The sequence below is a fragment of the Bubalus kerabau genome, chromosome 15, assembly GCF_029407905.1.
Source record: "Bubalus kerabau isolate K-KA32 ecotype Philippines breed swamp buffalo chromosome 15, PCC_UOA_SB_1v2, whole genome shotgun sequence".
Lineage (NCBI taxonomy): Eukaryota > Metazoa > Chordata > Mammalia > Artiodactyla > Bovidae > Bubalus > Bubalus kerabau.
The window spans coordinates 79,241,780-79,259,282 of record NC_073638.1 but is presented as its reverse complement, the minus strand read 5'-3'; the positions used below and the strand labels follow the sequence as shown (position 1 = coordinate 79,259,282).

Sequence of the window (17,503 nt, the reverse complement as noted above, 5' to 3'; positions counted from 1 at the left end):
GAGTGAAAAAGTTGGCTTAAAGCACAATGTTCAGAAAACGAAGATCATGGCATCCAGTCCCACCACTTCATGGGAAATAGATGGGGAAACAGTGGAAACAGTGTCAGACTTTATTTTTCTGGGCTCCAAAATCACTACAGATGGTGACTGCAGCCATGAAATTAAAAGACGCTTACTCCTTGGAAGGAAAGTTATGACCAACATAGATAGCATATTCAAAAGCAGAGACATTACTTTGCCAACAAAGGTTCATCTAGTCAAGGCTATGGTTTTTCCAGTGGTCATGTATGGATGTGAGAGTTGGACTGTGAAGAAGACTGAGAGCCGAAGAATTGATGCTTTTGAAGTGTGGTGTTGGAGAAGACTCTTGAGAGTCCCTTGGACTGCAAGGAGATCCAACCAGTCCATTCTGAAGGAGATCAGTCCTGGAATTTCTTTGGAAGCAATGATGCTAAAGCTGAAACTCCAGTACTTTGGCCACCTCATGGGAAGAGTTGACTCATTGGAAAAGACTCTGATGCTGGGAGGGATTGGGCGCAGGAGGAGAAGGGGACGACAGAGGAAGAGATGGCTGGATGGCATCACTGACTCGACGCACGTGAGTCTGAGTGAACTCCGGGAGTTGGTGATGGACAGGGAGGCCTGACATGCTGCGATTCATGGGATCGCAAAGAGTCAGACACAACTGAGTGACTGATCTGATCTGATCTGATGATATCATGAGAAAAGCTTCACCTCTGTGATAAAACTATACCAAAAATCTACAATCCCAGTTTAATGTGAAAGAATCATTAAGTAAACCCATATCCAGAATATTCCTCATGGTACCTCACCAATATTCCTTAGAATTATCAAGGTCAAGGGGAAAAAAAAAAAAAAAAAAAAACAAGAAAAGAGTGAAACACTGTTTCAGACCAGAGAATGCTGAGGAGATGTGAAAACTAATCCAATATGGTACCCCGGACTACATCTCAGAAAGAAAAGGCTGTATTAGTGGAGAAAAAAACCCAAACCAGATGGAATCCAAATAAAATTTAAAATTTAGTCATCATCAGTTCAATTAAGTTCAGTTGCTCAGTTGTGTCCGACTCTTTGCGACCACATGAACTGCAGCACTCCAGGCTTCCCTGTCCTTCAACAACTCCAAGAGTCCACCCAAACCCATGTCCATTGAGTTGGTCATGCCATCCAACCATCTCATCCTCTGTTATTCCCTTCTCTTCATGCCCTCAATCTTTCCCAGTATCAGGGTCTTTTCCAAAGAGTCAGCTCTTTGCATCAGGTGGCCAAAGTATTGGAATTTCATCTTCAACATCAGCCCATCCAATGAATACACAGGACTGATCTCCCTTAGGATGGACTGGTTGGATCTCCTTGCAGTCCAAGGGACTCTCAAGAGTCTTCTCCAGCACCACAGAAGTAATGGCACAACATCTATTTCTGCTTTATTGATTATGCCAAAGCCTTTGACTCTGTGGATCACAATGAACTGTGGAAAATTCTGAAAGAGATGGGAATACCAGTACACCTGACCTGCCTTTTGAGAAATCTGTATGCAGGTCAGGAAGCAACAGTTAGAACTGGACATGGAATAACATGTTTCCAAATAGGAAAAGGTTGACGTCAAGGCTGTATACTGTCACCCTGCTTTTTTGGCTTATATGCAAAGTACATCATGAGAAATGCTGGACTGGAAGAAGCACAAGCTGGAGTCAAGGTTGCCAGGAAAAATGTCAATAACCTCAGATATGCAGATGACACTACCCTTATGCCAGAAAATAAAGAAGAACTAAAGAGCCTCTTGATTAAATTGAAAGAAGAAATAAAAAGTTGGCTTAAAGCTCAACATTCAGAAAACTAATATCATGGCATCCGGTCCCATCACTTCATGGAAAATAGATGGGGAAACAGTGAAAACAGTGTCAGACTTTATTTTTCTGTGCTCCAAAATCACTGCAGATGTTGATTGCCACCATGATTAAAAGACGCTTACTCCTTCGAAGGAAAGTTATGACCAACCTAGACAAAGTTCCGTTTAGTAAAGGCTATAGTTTTTCCAGTAGTCATGTATAGATGTGAGAGTTGGACTATAAAGAAAGCTGAGCGCTGAAGAATTGATGCTTTTGAACTGTGGAGCTGGAGAAGACTCTTGTGAGTCCCTTGGAGTGCAAGGAGACCCAACCAGTCCATCCTAAAGGAAACCAGTTCTGAATACTCCTTGGAAGGACTGGTGTTGAAGCTGAAACTCCAATACTTGGGCCATCTGATGCGACGAGCTGATTCATTGGAATAGACCCTGATCCTGGGAGAGATTGAGGATGGGAGGAGAAGGGGACGACAGAGGATGGGATGGTTGGATGGCATCACTGATGCGATGGACATGAGTTTTAGTAGGCTCGAGGAGTTGGTGATGGACAGGGAGGCCTGGCGTGCTGCAGTCCATCAGGTCACAGCGTCGAACACAACTGAGGGACTGAACTGAACTGAATAGCAATTAATTTATAGGTGTTTTTGATATGAATACTGTCCTTTTGCATCTCCCTATCACACCCTATTTTTCACTTCTACATAATATTCACTGAATTGAATAAGAAGACTCTCTTACCATTTTTGTTTTAAGAGACAAATATAGAGGCGGTCCTAGGATGGCAGGGGAATAGGACAGGGAGACCACTTTCTCCCCCACACATTCATCAAAAGAACATATAAACACTGAGTAAATTCCTCAAAACAACTTCTGAATGCTGGCAGAGGATATCAGTTCAGTTCAGTTCACTTCAGTCGTTCAGTTGTGTCCAACTCTTTGCAACCCCATGAATTGCAGCACGCCAGACCTCCCTGTCCATTACCAACTCCCGGAGTTCACTCAGACTCACGTCCATCGAGTCAATGATGCCATCCAGCCATCTCATCCTCTGTCGTCCCCTTCTCCTCCTGCCCCCAATCCCTCCCAGCATCAGCGTCTTTTCCAATGAGTCAACTCCTCACATGAGGTGGCCAAAGTACTGGAGTTTCAGCCTTAGCATCATTCCTTCCAAAGAACACCCAGGACTGATCTCCTTCAGAATGGACTGGTTGGATCTCCTTGCAGTCCAAGGGACTCTCAAGAGTCTTCTCCAACACCACAGTTCAAAAGCATCAATTCTTCGGGCTCAGCCTTCTTCACAGTCCAACTCTCACATCCATATATGACCACTGGAAAAACCATAGCCTTGACTAGAACCTTTGTTGGCAAAGTAATGTCTCTGCTTTTCAGTATACTATCTAGGTTGGTCATAACTTTTCTTCCAAGGAGTAAGCGTCTTTTAATTTCATGGCTGCAGTCAGGCACCCAGAAAAGCAGGCCATTGTCTTCGAAAAAAGGTAGGAAAAAAAAATAAAAGACAAAAAAATAGAGACAAAAGAGGTAAGGATCGAGCTCCGTCCCTGGAAGGGAGTTTTAAAAAACAGAGAAGTTTCCAAACAGCAGGAAACACTCTCACTGCCAAGTCTGTGGTGAGCCTTGGAAGCACAGAGGGAAACATAACAGGGAGGAAAAATAAATAAATAATTAAAACCCACAGACTACGAGACCAATGGTAACTCCCCCAGCGGAGAAGCAGCGCAGATGCCTGCATCCGCCACTAGCAAGCGGAGGCTGGGCAGGGAGGCGTGGGCTGCACCGCTTAGAGTAAGGACAGGGCCTGAATGACCCGAGGGCAATCTGAGAGAACTAACTTGGGCTAGCAAACCAGACTGTAGGATAGCTACCATGCGAAAAGCCTAAGACACGGCCAGGACTGTGTCTTGAAATCAAAATGGAATCACAGATAAATAGCCTGGAGACAAGGATTGAGAAGATGCAAAGAAAGTTTAACAAGGACCTAGAAGAAATAAATAAGAGTCAATATATAATGAATAATGCAATATATGAGATCAAAAACACTCTGGAGGCAAGAAATAGTGGAATAACGGAGGCAGAAGATAGGATTATGAAGTAGAAGATAGAATGGTAGAAATAAATGAATCATAGAGGAAAAAAGAAATGAGGACAATCTCAGAAACCTCCAGAACAATATTAAATGCTCCAACATTCGAATCATAGGAGTCCCAGAAGAAGAAGACAAAAAGAAAGATCATGAGAAAATACTTGAGGAGATAATAGTTGAAAACTTCCCTAAAATGGGGAAGGAAATAATCACCCAAGTCCAAGAAACCCAAGGAGTCCCAAACAGGATAAACCCAAGGAGAAACACCCCAAGACACATATTAATCAAATTAACAAAGGTCAAACACAAAGAACAAATATTAAAAGCAGCAAGGGAAAAACAACAAATAACATGCAAGGGGATTCCCATAAGGATAACAACTGATCCTTCAATAGAAACTCCACAGGCCAAGAGGGAATGGCAAGACATACTTAAAGTGATGAAAGAAAATAATCTACAGCCAAGATTACTGTACCCAGCAAGGATCTCATTCAAATATGAAGGAGAAATCAAAAGCTTTACAGACAAGCAAAAGCTGAGAGAATTCAGCACCACCAAACCAGCTTTCCAACAAATGCTAAAGGAGATTCTCTAGACAGGAAACACAAAAAGGGTGCATAAACTCGAACTCAAAATAATAAAGTAAATGCAATGGGATCATACTTATCAATAATTACCTTAAACATAAATAGGTTGAATGCCCCAACCAAAAGACAAAGACTGGCTGAATGGATACAAAATAAGACCCCTATATATGTTGTCTTCAAGAAACCCACCTCAAAACAAGGGACACATACAGACTGAAAGCGAAGGGTTGGAAAAAGATTTTCCATGCAAATAGAGACGAAAAGAAAGCAGGAGTAACAATACTCATATCAGGTAAAATAGACTTTAAAACAAAGGCTGTGAAAAGAGACAAAGAAGGACGCTACATAATGATCAAAGGATCAATCCAAGAAGAAGATATAACAATTATATATGCACCCAACATAGGAGCACCGCAATATGTAAGACAAATGCTAACAAGTATGAAAGGAGAAATTAACAATAACACAATAATAGTGGGAGACTTTAATACGCCACTCACACCTATGGATAGATCAGCTAAATAGAAAATTAACAAGGAAACACAAACTTTAAGTGATACAATAGACCAGTTAGGCCTAATTGATATTTATACGACATTTCACCCCAAAACAATGAATTTCACCTTTTTTTCAAGTGCACACGGAACCTTCTCCAGGATAGATCACATCCTGCGCCATAAATCTAGCCTTGGTAAATTCAAAAAAATTGAAATCATTCCAAGCATCTTTTCTGACCATAATGAAGTAAGATTAGATCTCAATTACAGGAGAAAAGCTATTAAAAATTCCAACATATGGAGGCTGAACACATTTCTGAATAACCAACAAATCACAGAAGAAATCAAAAAATAAATAAAAATATGCATAGAAATGAATGAAAATGAAAGCACAACCACCCAAAACGTGTGGGACACTGTAAAAGCAGTGCTAAGGGAAAAGTTCATAGCAATACAGGCATACCTCAAGAAACAAGAAAAAAGTCAAATAAATAACCTAACTCTACACCTAAAGCAACTAGAAAAGGAAGAAATTAAGAACTCCAGGGTTAGTAGAAGGAAAGAAATCTTAAAAATTAGAGCAGAAATAAATGCAAATGAAACAAAAGAGACCATTAAAAAATTCAACAAAGCCAAAAGCTGGTTCTTTGAAAGGATAAATAAAATTGACAAACCATTAGCCAGACTCATCAAGAAACAAAGGGGGAGAAACCAAATCAATAAAATTAGAAATGAAAATGGAGAGATTACAACAGACAACACAGAAATACAAAGGATCATAAGAGACTACTATCAGCAATTATATGCCAATAAAGTGGACATTGTGGAAGAAATGGACAAATTCATAGAAAAATACAACTTTACAAAACTGGACCAGGAAGAAATAGAAAATCTTAACAGACCCATCACAAGCACGGAAATTGAAACTGTAATCAAAAATCTTCCAGCAAACAAAAGCCCTGGTCCAGACGGCTTCACAGCTGAATTCTACCAAAAATGTAGAGAAGAGCTAACACCTATCCTGCTCAAACTCTTCCAGAAAATTGCAGAGGAAGGCAAACTTCCAAACTCATTCTATGAGGCCACCATCACCCTAATACCAAAACCTGACAAAGATGCCACAAAAAAAGAAAACTACAGGCCAATATCACTGATGAACATAGATGCAAAAATCCATAACAAAATTCTAGCAATCAGAATCCAACAACACATTAAAAAGATCATACACCATGACCAAGAGGGCTTTATCCCAGGGATGCAAGGATTCTTCAATATCCACAAATCAATCAATGTAATACACCACATTAACAAATTGAAAAATAAAAGTCATATGATTATCTCAATAGATGCAGATAAAGCCTTTGACATAATTCAACATCCGTTTATGATAAAAAACTCTCCAGAATGCAAGAATAGAAGGAACATACCTCAACATAATAAAAGCTATATATGACAAACCCACAGCAAACATTAACCTCAGTGGTGAAAAATTGAAAGCATTTCCCCTAAAGTCAGGAACAAGACAAGGGTGCCCACTCTCACCACTATTATTCAACATAGTTTTGAAAGTTTTGGCCACAGCAATCAGAGCAGAAAAAGAAATAAAAGGATTCCAAATTGGAAAAGAAGAAGTAAAACTCTCATTGTTTGCAGATGACATGATCCTCGACATAGAAAACCCTAAAGACTCCACCAGAAAACGGCTAGAGCTAATCCATGAATATAATAAAGTTGCAGGATATAAAATCAACACACAGAAATCCCTTGCATTCCTATACACTAATAATGAGAAAACAGAAAGAGAAATTAAGGAAACAATTCCATTCACCATTGCAACGGAAAGAATAAAATACTTAGGAATATATCTACCTAAAGAAACTAAAGACCTATATACAGAAAACTATAAAACACTGGTGACAGAAATCAAAGAGGACAGTAATAGATGTGAAATATACCATGTTCATGGATTGGAAGAATCAATATAGAGAAAATGAGTATACTACCCAAAGCAACCTATAGATTCAATGCAATCCCTATTAAGCTACCAATAGTATTTGTCACAGAGCTAGAACAAATAATTTCACAATTTGTATGGAAATACAAAAAACCTTGAATAGCCAAAGCAATCTAGAGAAAGAAGAATGGAACTGGAGGAATCAACCTGCCTGACTTCAGGCTCTACTACAAAGCCACAGTCATCAATGTATAGAACAGTCTTTTGGACTCTGTGGGAGAGGGAGAGGGTGGGATGATTTGGGAGAATGACATTGAAACATGTGTAATATCATATCAAAAACGAATCACCAGTCCAGGTTCGATGCAGGATACAGGATGCTTCGGGCTGGTGCACTGGGATGACACAGAGGGATGGTATGGGGAGGGGGGTTCAAGATTGGGAGGAGGTTCAAGATTGGGAACACGTGTACACCCGTGGCAGATTCATGTTGATGTACAGTAAAACCAATACAATACTGCAAAGTAATTAGCCTCCAAATAAATATTAAAAAAAAAAAAAGAGTCACTTTGACAGCAAGGAGATCAAACCAATCAATCCTAAAGGAAATCAACGCTGAGTATTCATTGGAAGGACTGATGCTGAAGTTGAAGCTCCAATACTTTGGCCACCTGATGTGAAAAGCCTACTCACTGGAAAAGACCCTGATGCTGGAAAGATTGAGGGCAGAAGAGGGCAACAGAAGATGATATGGTTGGACAGCATCACTGATTCAATGGACATGAATCTGAGCAAACTCCAGGAAATAGTGAAGAACAGGGAAGTCTGGAGTGCTGCAGTCCACGGGGTCACAAATAGCTGGACTCGACTTAGTGACTGAACAAGAACAGCAACAAAGGGCAAAATTTTATACATTTCTAAATCCCACCAACACCTGCTACAGCACTATTCATAGATGATGTATATAATTACTCTTTTAGCTATTATTCCTGAAATAAACCACCTCAAACAGAATGGCATTTAAAGAAAAAAAAAAGAGAGACAAATATAATTTTGATGGCAAAAACTAACAAGTAAAAGACAATAAAAGAAAATTACAGAACTATCTTACTAATGATAATAGAATTTTAAATTATACATTAAATATTGACACATTAAACCAATCAACTAAGAAAAAGGTAAATTTATAATACTTAAAGTAATTTTCTCAGGAAAAAACACATATTTGGATTGGAAATTTTTAAAAAATATAATTTGCCATAACAAAATATTTTTAATTTTTATTGAAATTTATTTATTTTAATTAGAGGCTAATTGCTTTACAATATTGTATTGGCTTTGCCATACATCAACATGAATCCACCATGGGTGTACACGTGTTCCCAATCCTGAACCGCCCTCCCACCTCCTTCCCCATACCATCCCTCTGGGTCACCGCAGTGCACCAGCCCCAAGCATCCTGTATCCTGCATCGAACCTGGACTGGCAATTCGCTTCTTATATGATATTATACATGTTTCAATGCCATTCTCCCAAATCATCCCCCATCCCTCCCTCTCCCACAGAGTCCAAAAGACTGTTCTATACATCTGTGTCTCTTTCGCTGTCTTGCATACAGGGTTATCGTTAACATCTTTCTAAATTCCATATATATGCATTAGTATACTGTATTGGTGTATTAAAGGAGCTAAAATGAGGAAAATTAGGTTGATAAATTCAACATTCACTCACTAAAAAACAAAATATAACAAACAGACACATACCAAAAAAATACATGAGATAACTTTCCTTAACATTTTAAGCATGAAATGTTAAGTATTGATACTTTCCTTGTTAGATGAGGAAGTCAAGGATACCCACATTTACTATTTATTCAAAATTGTACTAATGTTTTCAGCTAGTTAACCAAACACAAGAAAAAAATAAAGAGAATAACATTGGAAACAACATATCCAGAAAATGTTTGATTAGAGATTGTATGATACGCATGCTGAAAATTCAAAATAATCTACAAATAAATTATAAAATTATTAAGAGATATTTTTAGAGTTGCCAAAATGCATTGAATTCTAGTTGAAAAACAATACACATTTTACAAATGACATTTACAATAGTATGAAAAATAATCACAATTCTAGATTAATTTTAAAAATATGTAAGAACTTTATAAAAATATGATATGTCTTATATTGTAGATCTAAATAAACATGTTAATATAGCATTATTATGATTTGGAAGACTTGAGGATGCAAACATCATTCTCTGCAAATTGATCTACAATTTGACTGTATTTCTACACTAAATCTAAACAAGAATAATTCTAAAGGTTGTTTTAAAAGGTAAAGATAAAGAATATCTTAAAAACTCTGCAAGATTAAGAGTAACTTTTTAAGAGTTGCTCAGCATGATGTCAAAGCCTATGAGTTAAGGGTAGTTCTGATTATAAAACACCTAGAAGCATTCAGAAAGCCTAGAAGCAGAACTATAGATATACTGACGTTTACTTTATGAATATTCTGACACCACAAAGCAGTGTTAAAATGAGTGAATTTTTCAATAAGTATTTCTGGGGTAAATATATACCAATAAGTCAAAATATAAAATTACCTTATAGTCACACCCCATCAAAATTTACTCTCAGTTTGAAATAAATTTAAAAATCAAGGTAAAAAGAGAGAATAAAACCCCAAATTGAAAATAGAGGAAGTAGAATATAAAATATAATACTGTATGAAATTTGTGATAATTTAGCACATAAAACATGGATATCTTTATTGTTTTGGAGGTAAGAAGTGGATCCTAAATAAGACATTAGAAACACTTCACTGTGTAAAGAAATGGTTTATTAAACATTGATTCATTAATTCATTAAACATAAGGAAATGTGTGCCCCTAAATACATCACCAACCAAATAAATAGACAAGCCACAATCTAGGAGAAAATATTCATGATACACACATCAAAGGACTTTTATTTACAATGCATAATGAAATACATACTTCATAATAAAATATTAATAACCTAATAGAAAAATAGGTTAAAAAAAAACCTGAATAGACCCTTCACAAAGAAGTAAGATAAGTCAAATGACTAATAACTAAATTACAGGAATTCAACCACAATAGTAAAGTGGAACTAAATTCATCACCAAAATGAAGTACCCCTACGCACCCACCAACCTGAAAATATTAAAATGTCTTCTATGACAGTATTAAATGTTGGAAAGAATGGACAATAATTAGAACCCACATACAATATAGTTGGAATTTAAACGAATCCATTCATTTTGGAAAATTGTTTGATGGCACCTAGCAAAGATCAGAAACAAGTGCCCTTTGATCCAGAACATTCAGAGACAGGGCATACCTCCCACAGTGAGTGCTCACATGCAATGCAGCACATACTTGTGTAAGAATGTTCATGCAGCATTTCCATTAAAGACAAAAAAGTGAAATAACCAGGGGTGAAATTGGTGGCTTATATGGTAGTTCTATTTATAGCTCGTGTGTGTGTGTGCGTGTGTGTGCAAAACTCCATACTGTTTTCCATACAGTATGCAATTAGCTCTACCAATTTACATTCTCACCCACAATGCAAAACGTTTCCCTTTACTCTAATTCTCTTCAACAATTGTTATTTGCAGACTTTTAAGGAAAGGAGGAGGGGTAATTTAGGAATATAAAGTCTACAAAATACTCTGTATAAAATAGATAAGCGACAAGGATACCTCTGCCTATCGCCATAAGTTCTAGCTATTATCCTTTGTGTGCTGTGCTGTGCTCAGTCACTTCAGTTGTGTCCAACTCTTTGCAACCCTATGGACTCTAGCCCACCAGGCTCCTCTGCCCATGGGATTGGGTTGCCGTGCCCTCCTCCAGGGGATCTTCCCCACCTGGGAATCAAACCCATATCTCTGGCATTGCCTGCATTGCAGGCAGTTTCTTACCCACTGAGCCACTAAGTTTTAATAGTGTATAATCTAGAAACATAATGAATCACTATGTTGTCCATCTAAAATTATTATAACACTATAAACAAATAATACTTCAATAAATAAGAGGAAATAACCAAATTCCATTTCTGGTAGTAGTATGAATAAACATATTATCATATCAATGTATTTATTTAGTGGAAATTCCTCAGCACCAAAAATGGAACTACTGTTACAGTCAATCACATAAAAATTCTTTTGAAACAAATGCTGAGCCAAATAAGCCAGACATAAGGGACTATACTCTAAAGTTTTAATAATACAAATTTCAAAAGTGATAAAGCTAAGTTTTAACTCTCATAACCTATTCTCTGTTTAGAAGAAAAATCTTTGAACACCTCAATGGAGTTTGCTTCCAGAGGCATCAGAGATCAGAGAGGCACAGTGACTAGAAAAATGCTTACAGAAATGCTGTGAAGAGCTGATAATGTCTTTAATTTCTTGAAGAAAGTAACATACAGGAAGATTATACAAAATTACTTGTCTACCTTTTTATCACATTTCATCATTTGAGAGTAATAAAAAGATAAAGGAAAGGAGGAGAAAAAAAAGAAAGAAAGAAGACATGCAACAGAAATCATTTGCAAATTCTGAGGATTTTAGGATGTGGACAGCCTTTTGCTGTGCTGTGCTTAGTTGTTCAGTCTTATCCAACTCTTTATGACCCCAAGGACTGTAGTCCACCAGGCTTCTCTGCCCGTGGGGATTTTCCAGGCAAGAATACTGGAGTAGGTTGTCATGCCCTTTTCTTGGGGATCTTCCCAACCCAGGGAAAGAACCCAGGTCTCCCATATTACAGGCAGATTCTTTACCATCTAAGCCACAGAGAAGCCCATGGACAGCATTAGACAATCATTATTTATTTTGCCTAAAACACTCTGAAAGTGAAACATAAACATAATTTTATTTCTTTTCTTTTCTTTTAAACTGAACGTGATATTTTAAAATCACAGTGCACTTTAAAAATCACATTATATTCATATGCTATATATATATATATATATATAATTTTCTCAAAACATTGTATCCCATTGTGTCTCAGTCACAAAAAATCAAAATGCACTTTGGGAGACATGAGTTCCATCCCTGGCTTGGGAAGATCCCCTGGAGGAGGGTACGGGAACCCACTCCAGTATTCTTGCCTGCAGATTCCCCATGGACAGAGAAGGGGTTGCAAAGAGTAGGACACTAATCAGCAGATAAGCACACATTTGAAGGAAAATGTAATAACCATCAACACACTGTATAAAGCACATTTAAGAAAGTACTTTCCTCTATCTCTCTTCTCACTCAAAGTTACATTGGGTGAGAAAACATTTTGGTGTTGACTAATTTTCTGATGGTCTCCTTCACATCATTATTTCTGAGGCTGTAGATAAGGGGGTTTAGCATGGGGATCACTACTGTGTAAAGCACAGTTGCTACTTTGATGAAGAGCCGTGAGCTTCTGGAGTTGGGTACACAGTAGAGAAGAAGGATTATCCCATAAAAAATGGTATTGGTGGTCAGGTGGGAGGCACAGGTGGAGAAGGCTTTTCGGAGTCCACCAGCTGAAGGCATCTTGATGATTCTGACAATTATGAAAATATAGGAGGCGAGGATAATCAGGAGGCTACAGACCTCATTGAAAGTAGAAATGATAAAACATGTCATCTGACTGAAGTAAGAGTCAGTGCAAGAGGCAGAGACAATGGCAGAAAACTCACAGCCAAAGTGATGTATGATGTTAGAACCGCAGAAGGACAGCTCCAAAAGAGAACGTGTGATTGTCAAGGAACACAGACCACAGCATGTGTAGGTTCCAGCGACCAGGAGGCTGCAGAGCTTAGGAGACATAGCAACTGTGTAGAGCAGGGGGTTACAAACAGCCACAAACCGGTCATAGGCCATCACTGCTAACATGAACGTCTCCGTAATCACAAGTGTGCAACCAAGGAAGAATTGCATCATGCAACCCAGGTAGGAGATAGTCCTTGTGTCCACAACCAAGATCTCTAAGAGTTTGGGTGTGGTTACAGAAGAGTAACAAAAATCCACAAAGGAGAGATGTCTGAGAAAGAAGTACATGGGGGTGTGAAATTTGGGATTGATTCTGATGATCACAATCATACCCAGATTCCCCACCACAGAGACAGTATAGACAGCCAAGAAAACCAAGAAGAGAGGCACCTGGAGCTGTGGGTATTCTGAGAAACCCGAGAGGATGAAGGTGATTCCAGCACTCTGATTTCTCATATCCATTATTATGGTTCCTGCCAGGGAAAACCAGAGAGTTCACCCTAAGCAACGAGACATGACAGAAATAGAGGGTATTTTTTTCCCAGCCTGGACAGGGGACTGGTCTGCAGTGGTGAAGTCTGGGATTTCCCAGGAATGCGAATAAGACATGTTTGGAGCCCAAACGGTATACCGTGTGTCTACAGGTGTGGAGCGTGCAAGTCAGCTTCTGATGGAGGGGCAAGGAGAGGATGGACTGGGAAGAACTGAGTGTCACATTGACTCAGAAAATGTCCTTGTTTGAATTTTCTCTACCTCAGCTCTGTCTCCCTTCTCTCCACATGGATAATTCCTTTCTTTAGCTTCATTTAATTAAACTTGTTGATTGCACTTGCAAATTCTTATGTTTGCTCAGGCCATTCTAACTGCTCAGGATGTCCTCTGTTATTCTCTCACTTTTCCTTAGTGCTCTCTGATCAGAGAGAGGCTTCCCAGGTAGTGCAGTGGTGAAGAATCCTGCTGATAGTGCAGGAGATGCAAGGGACAATAGTTCAATCCCTGGGTCAGGAATATCCGCAGCGGAAAGAACTGGCAACCCACTCCAGTATCCTTGCTGGTGAAATCTGATGGACGGAGGAGCCTGGCGGGCTACAGTTCATGGAGTCACAAGTTACACAACTGAGAGATTCAGCACCCACCTCTTCAGAGAAGCCTCAGGTTTATCTTCCCTAATGATTTCAACAACTGGCCAACCCTTGGTAAAAGGTCCTATATTGTATCTCCTAGAGAATATGAATGATGTCTTGTTAACAATCTAGACTCTTTAATCAGGTCAACTTGCCTTCAAATTTAACCTCAGTCACTTATTAATATGTCTCTGACAAGTTAAGCTCTCTGAAACCTTACCTTTAGAATATAATTCTAAGAATTTGTTTTTACTACACAATTATGTATAAAATATAACTTCAATTAGTGAATTATTTTCTAAAACATTTAAGACTTTAATTTCACATGTAATAATCGCCCCCACCAAATTTAGTTTAGAATACTGGAGTAGGTAGCAATTCCCTTCCCTAGGGGATCTTCCCAACGCAGGGATTGAACCCAAGTCTCCCACATTACAGGTAGATTCTTTACCAGCTGAGTCACAAGGGAAGACCAGAAATACTGGCGATGGTAGCCTGTCCCTTTTCCAGCAGATCTTCCCAACCCAGGAATCAAACTGGGGTCCCATGCATTGCAGGCAGATTCTTTAGCAGCTGAGCTATCAGGGAAGTCCAACTTTAATTATTTTCTAAAATATTTAAGACTTTAATTTCACATATAATAAATGGCCCACACCAAATTTAGTTTCTTCTCTTGTATTTCTAATTCTGTTTTTCATGTTTACTTTGAATTTGAAATATATAACCTCAAAATATTCTACAATGTAGCACCACCTACAATTTTATGAAGTCTGAAATGGTGCAAAACTAAGAAGTAGAAAAAATGCATACACAGAGGAAATCGTTTTCTTACTTAATTCTTTTCTAATGTTTCCTTCTTTGCTGCACATTTCCATTAATGTCTCAAGCCATCAAGGCATAAGCTTTGTTTTGTCCATTTTTCCCTGTCCTGGTCTGTAACTCTATGATTTCCTTTCCATCCAAGTTTAAGGCTGTGAAAAATGTAATCAGGGAAAAATGAACATATTCTTTAAAATACACTCCCATCTTTATTGCTACCTACCACACATCTATTCAGCAGCTGTCTTTATTTACCCTACCTACAGCCATTCTTCAGGACTAATTTTCATTCAATCTTAGTTTAAAATCATGCTCAAATGCTTACCCTTATTCAAAATCATCTCCATACAAATTACCTATAATCTGAACTCTGCTCTCTGGATTTCTGTGATCACTAAAAGAACTAAACTACCAATGAAGCAGACATAAGAGACACGGGTTCTAGCCCTGCATTGGGAAAATCCCCTGGAGGAGTGTATGGCAACCCATTCTGGTATTCTTGCTTGGAGAATCCCATGGACAGAGGAGCCTGGTGGGCTACAGTCCATAGGGTTGTTTATAAAGATTCAGAAAGGACTGAAGCGACTTAGCATGCACAGTATCACTGCATTATCTAGACTGCTTGATAGCTACTTCTTTTGTTTTACTCACTGCAGCAATTTTGATTTTTGTGCACAAAATACACACTTCTTGGTATATAAAAGCATTATTACCTTTTAATATCAAATACCAGGCTACATGTTTCAACTACTTTGGGGTTTAATTCAGAACTCAAGTTTGCTGTACTGCTCCAACTTGCTTTCACCTGCATGATTTTAAACTCAAAAAATTTAATGCAAAGTCTAGCTTATTTCTCTACATTTTATAGATTTCTTTTTAACATTTCTCTAATTTTTTTTATTTTTAATTAAAAACTAATACTACTACTTGAATGTCCACCAAAGACATCATTCAGCTATATAAGCAAAGTTCAAAACCAAATGCATCCCATGAATCTTAAAGATATAAGAAATAATTTCAATATCTTGTATTCTTCCCCTGAAATGAATTAAATTAATACCATTTCATTGCTACTAGTGTTGCATAGTTCTTACTCTGCCAAAAATATTGTTAATTTCAGAGTTTCCCACATCAGAATTAAAGTAAATCACTTAATTTAAACAACTCACCAGAAGCCATGTAGTCTTTATAGATTGATTTCCTGAAGACTTCTTTAAATAAGAAGCTTGAAAAGTGTTTAACAAAAATACTTAAATTTAATTAAAAGTGTTGTAGCTTGTAATAAGAGTATTGTAACCTCTTCCAAAGTATATTTTGGTAAAATCATCAAGAAAATTATACTTTGTTCTCATTAAAAAAATAGAGGCACTCCCGAGGGTGTCCCACACTTGTGTCTAAACCTAGGGATCATTCTGTATATTTAAGTCTACCTGAGTGACTTTGGGGATTCACACCCCAGACAATTTTGATTGGGGTGTTTTCCATGAGCTACAGAAAAGACAATTTAAAGAAAATTCCTTACTTCTCATTTAGAGTATAATTTATTTTAAATCATTAAATCATATAGGAAGCTTGAGCATGTTTATCTTCTCATCTTAGAAAAATAACGCTATCAATCAACCTGTCTACATTTATATTTATCATGGGAGACGTGAATTCCAAAATTCAGAAAGAGAAAATCACAATTACTGTTCAATAGACCAAGCATAGTGTTGTTTCTGTGTTATGTTTATTTCAGTCTTTCCTCTAGGTTTTCTTATTTGGACATCTACATTTTTGTAAAAAAACACATTCAATATCACACTGAATACAAATATGATATTATACCATTTGGAGTTATTATTGTATCCCAGTGTTTCCCTGTTTTATTAAAACTTGTTGAATATACATTTTTCGATAATGCGATTGATAAAACCTATCAATTATGTGGTATATGAATGATCTATTTCATCATAATAAACTGCTGCAGAATTAGTGGCTTGAAAAACACTCATTTATTAATTCACAATTTTGTATGCCTGAAGTTAGGCACAATACACCTGGTCCCTGTATTCAAGTTATCGCAAGGCTGAAATCAAAGTGTCATCAAGTTTCTCATCTAGAAATTGGTTCTCTTGCAAGCTCATTCATGTTGTTGGAATAATTCAGTTCCTTGAAGTTGTAGGAATAGGGTATTGTTTCCTTGACATCTGTTTGGGGTTATTCACAGTTCCTAGAATCCACTCCTAGGCATCTGCTTTGTTTTCTCTGCTCAAGTCACTCTCACACTTCAAATCTCTCCTTCAACACCCTCTTATAATTCATACATCTCCTTAAAGAGGGATTAAAGCATTTTTAACAAGTCATCAGATTATATGAGACCCATCAATCAGGATAGTCATCTTTTCTTATGATCAACTGATTTAAAACTAGTTATAATTTAAAATTATTTCCCAGCAGCTCCCAGATTAATGTGTAATTGAATGGCTAGTTGAAGATATGTGTACACCAAATGGTGGGGAATCTTAAGGACTAGTTTAGACTTCTATTTGTCACTCATGAGGTCAACATTTTTGTACTGTCTCTATTAATACCTCATTCTATTTAAAATAGCACCTACTTGCTTGAATGTTTTACTTAAGAGAAGAAATTTGATGATCTGTGATTCCATTTTAAGAAGATAAAAAAGCAAACAGTTTTTAATCTCACAATAAATAGAAGGAGGAAAAGATGAGAATGGTGATCAACAAAATAGAAAATGGACAATGAAATTGAAATAAGGGATTGAGCAAAACTAAAATTCT

The 17,503-nt window shown here is 37.5% G+C and overlaps 1 protein-coding gene across 1 annotated transcript; it reads right to left on the bottom strand.

Annotated features, from left to right (window-relative positions):
• Window positions 1-12,294: 12,294 nt before the first annotated feature.
• Window positions 12,295-13,239, bottom strand: LOC129628436 (olfactory receptor 1165-like). The gene has a single exon (XM_055547880.1). It carries the CDS (start codon window positions 13,237-13,239, stop codon window positions 12,295-12,297), a length of 945 nt encoding a protein of 314 aa, XP_055403855.1.
• Between the last annotated feature and the right edge of the window lie 4,264 nt (window positions 13,240-17,503).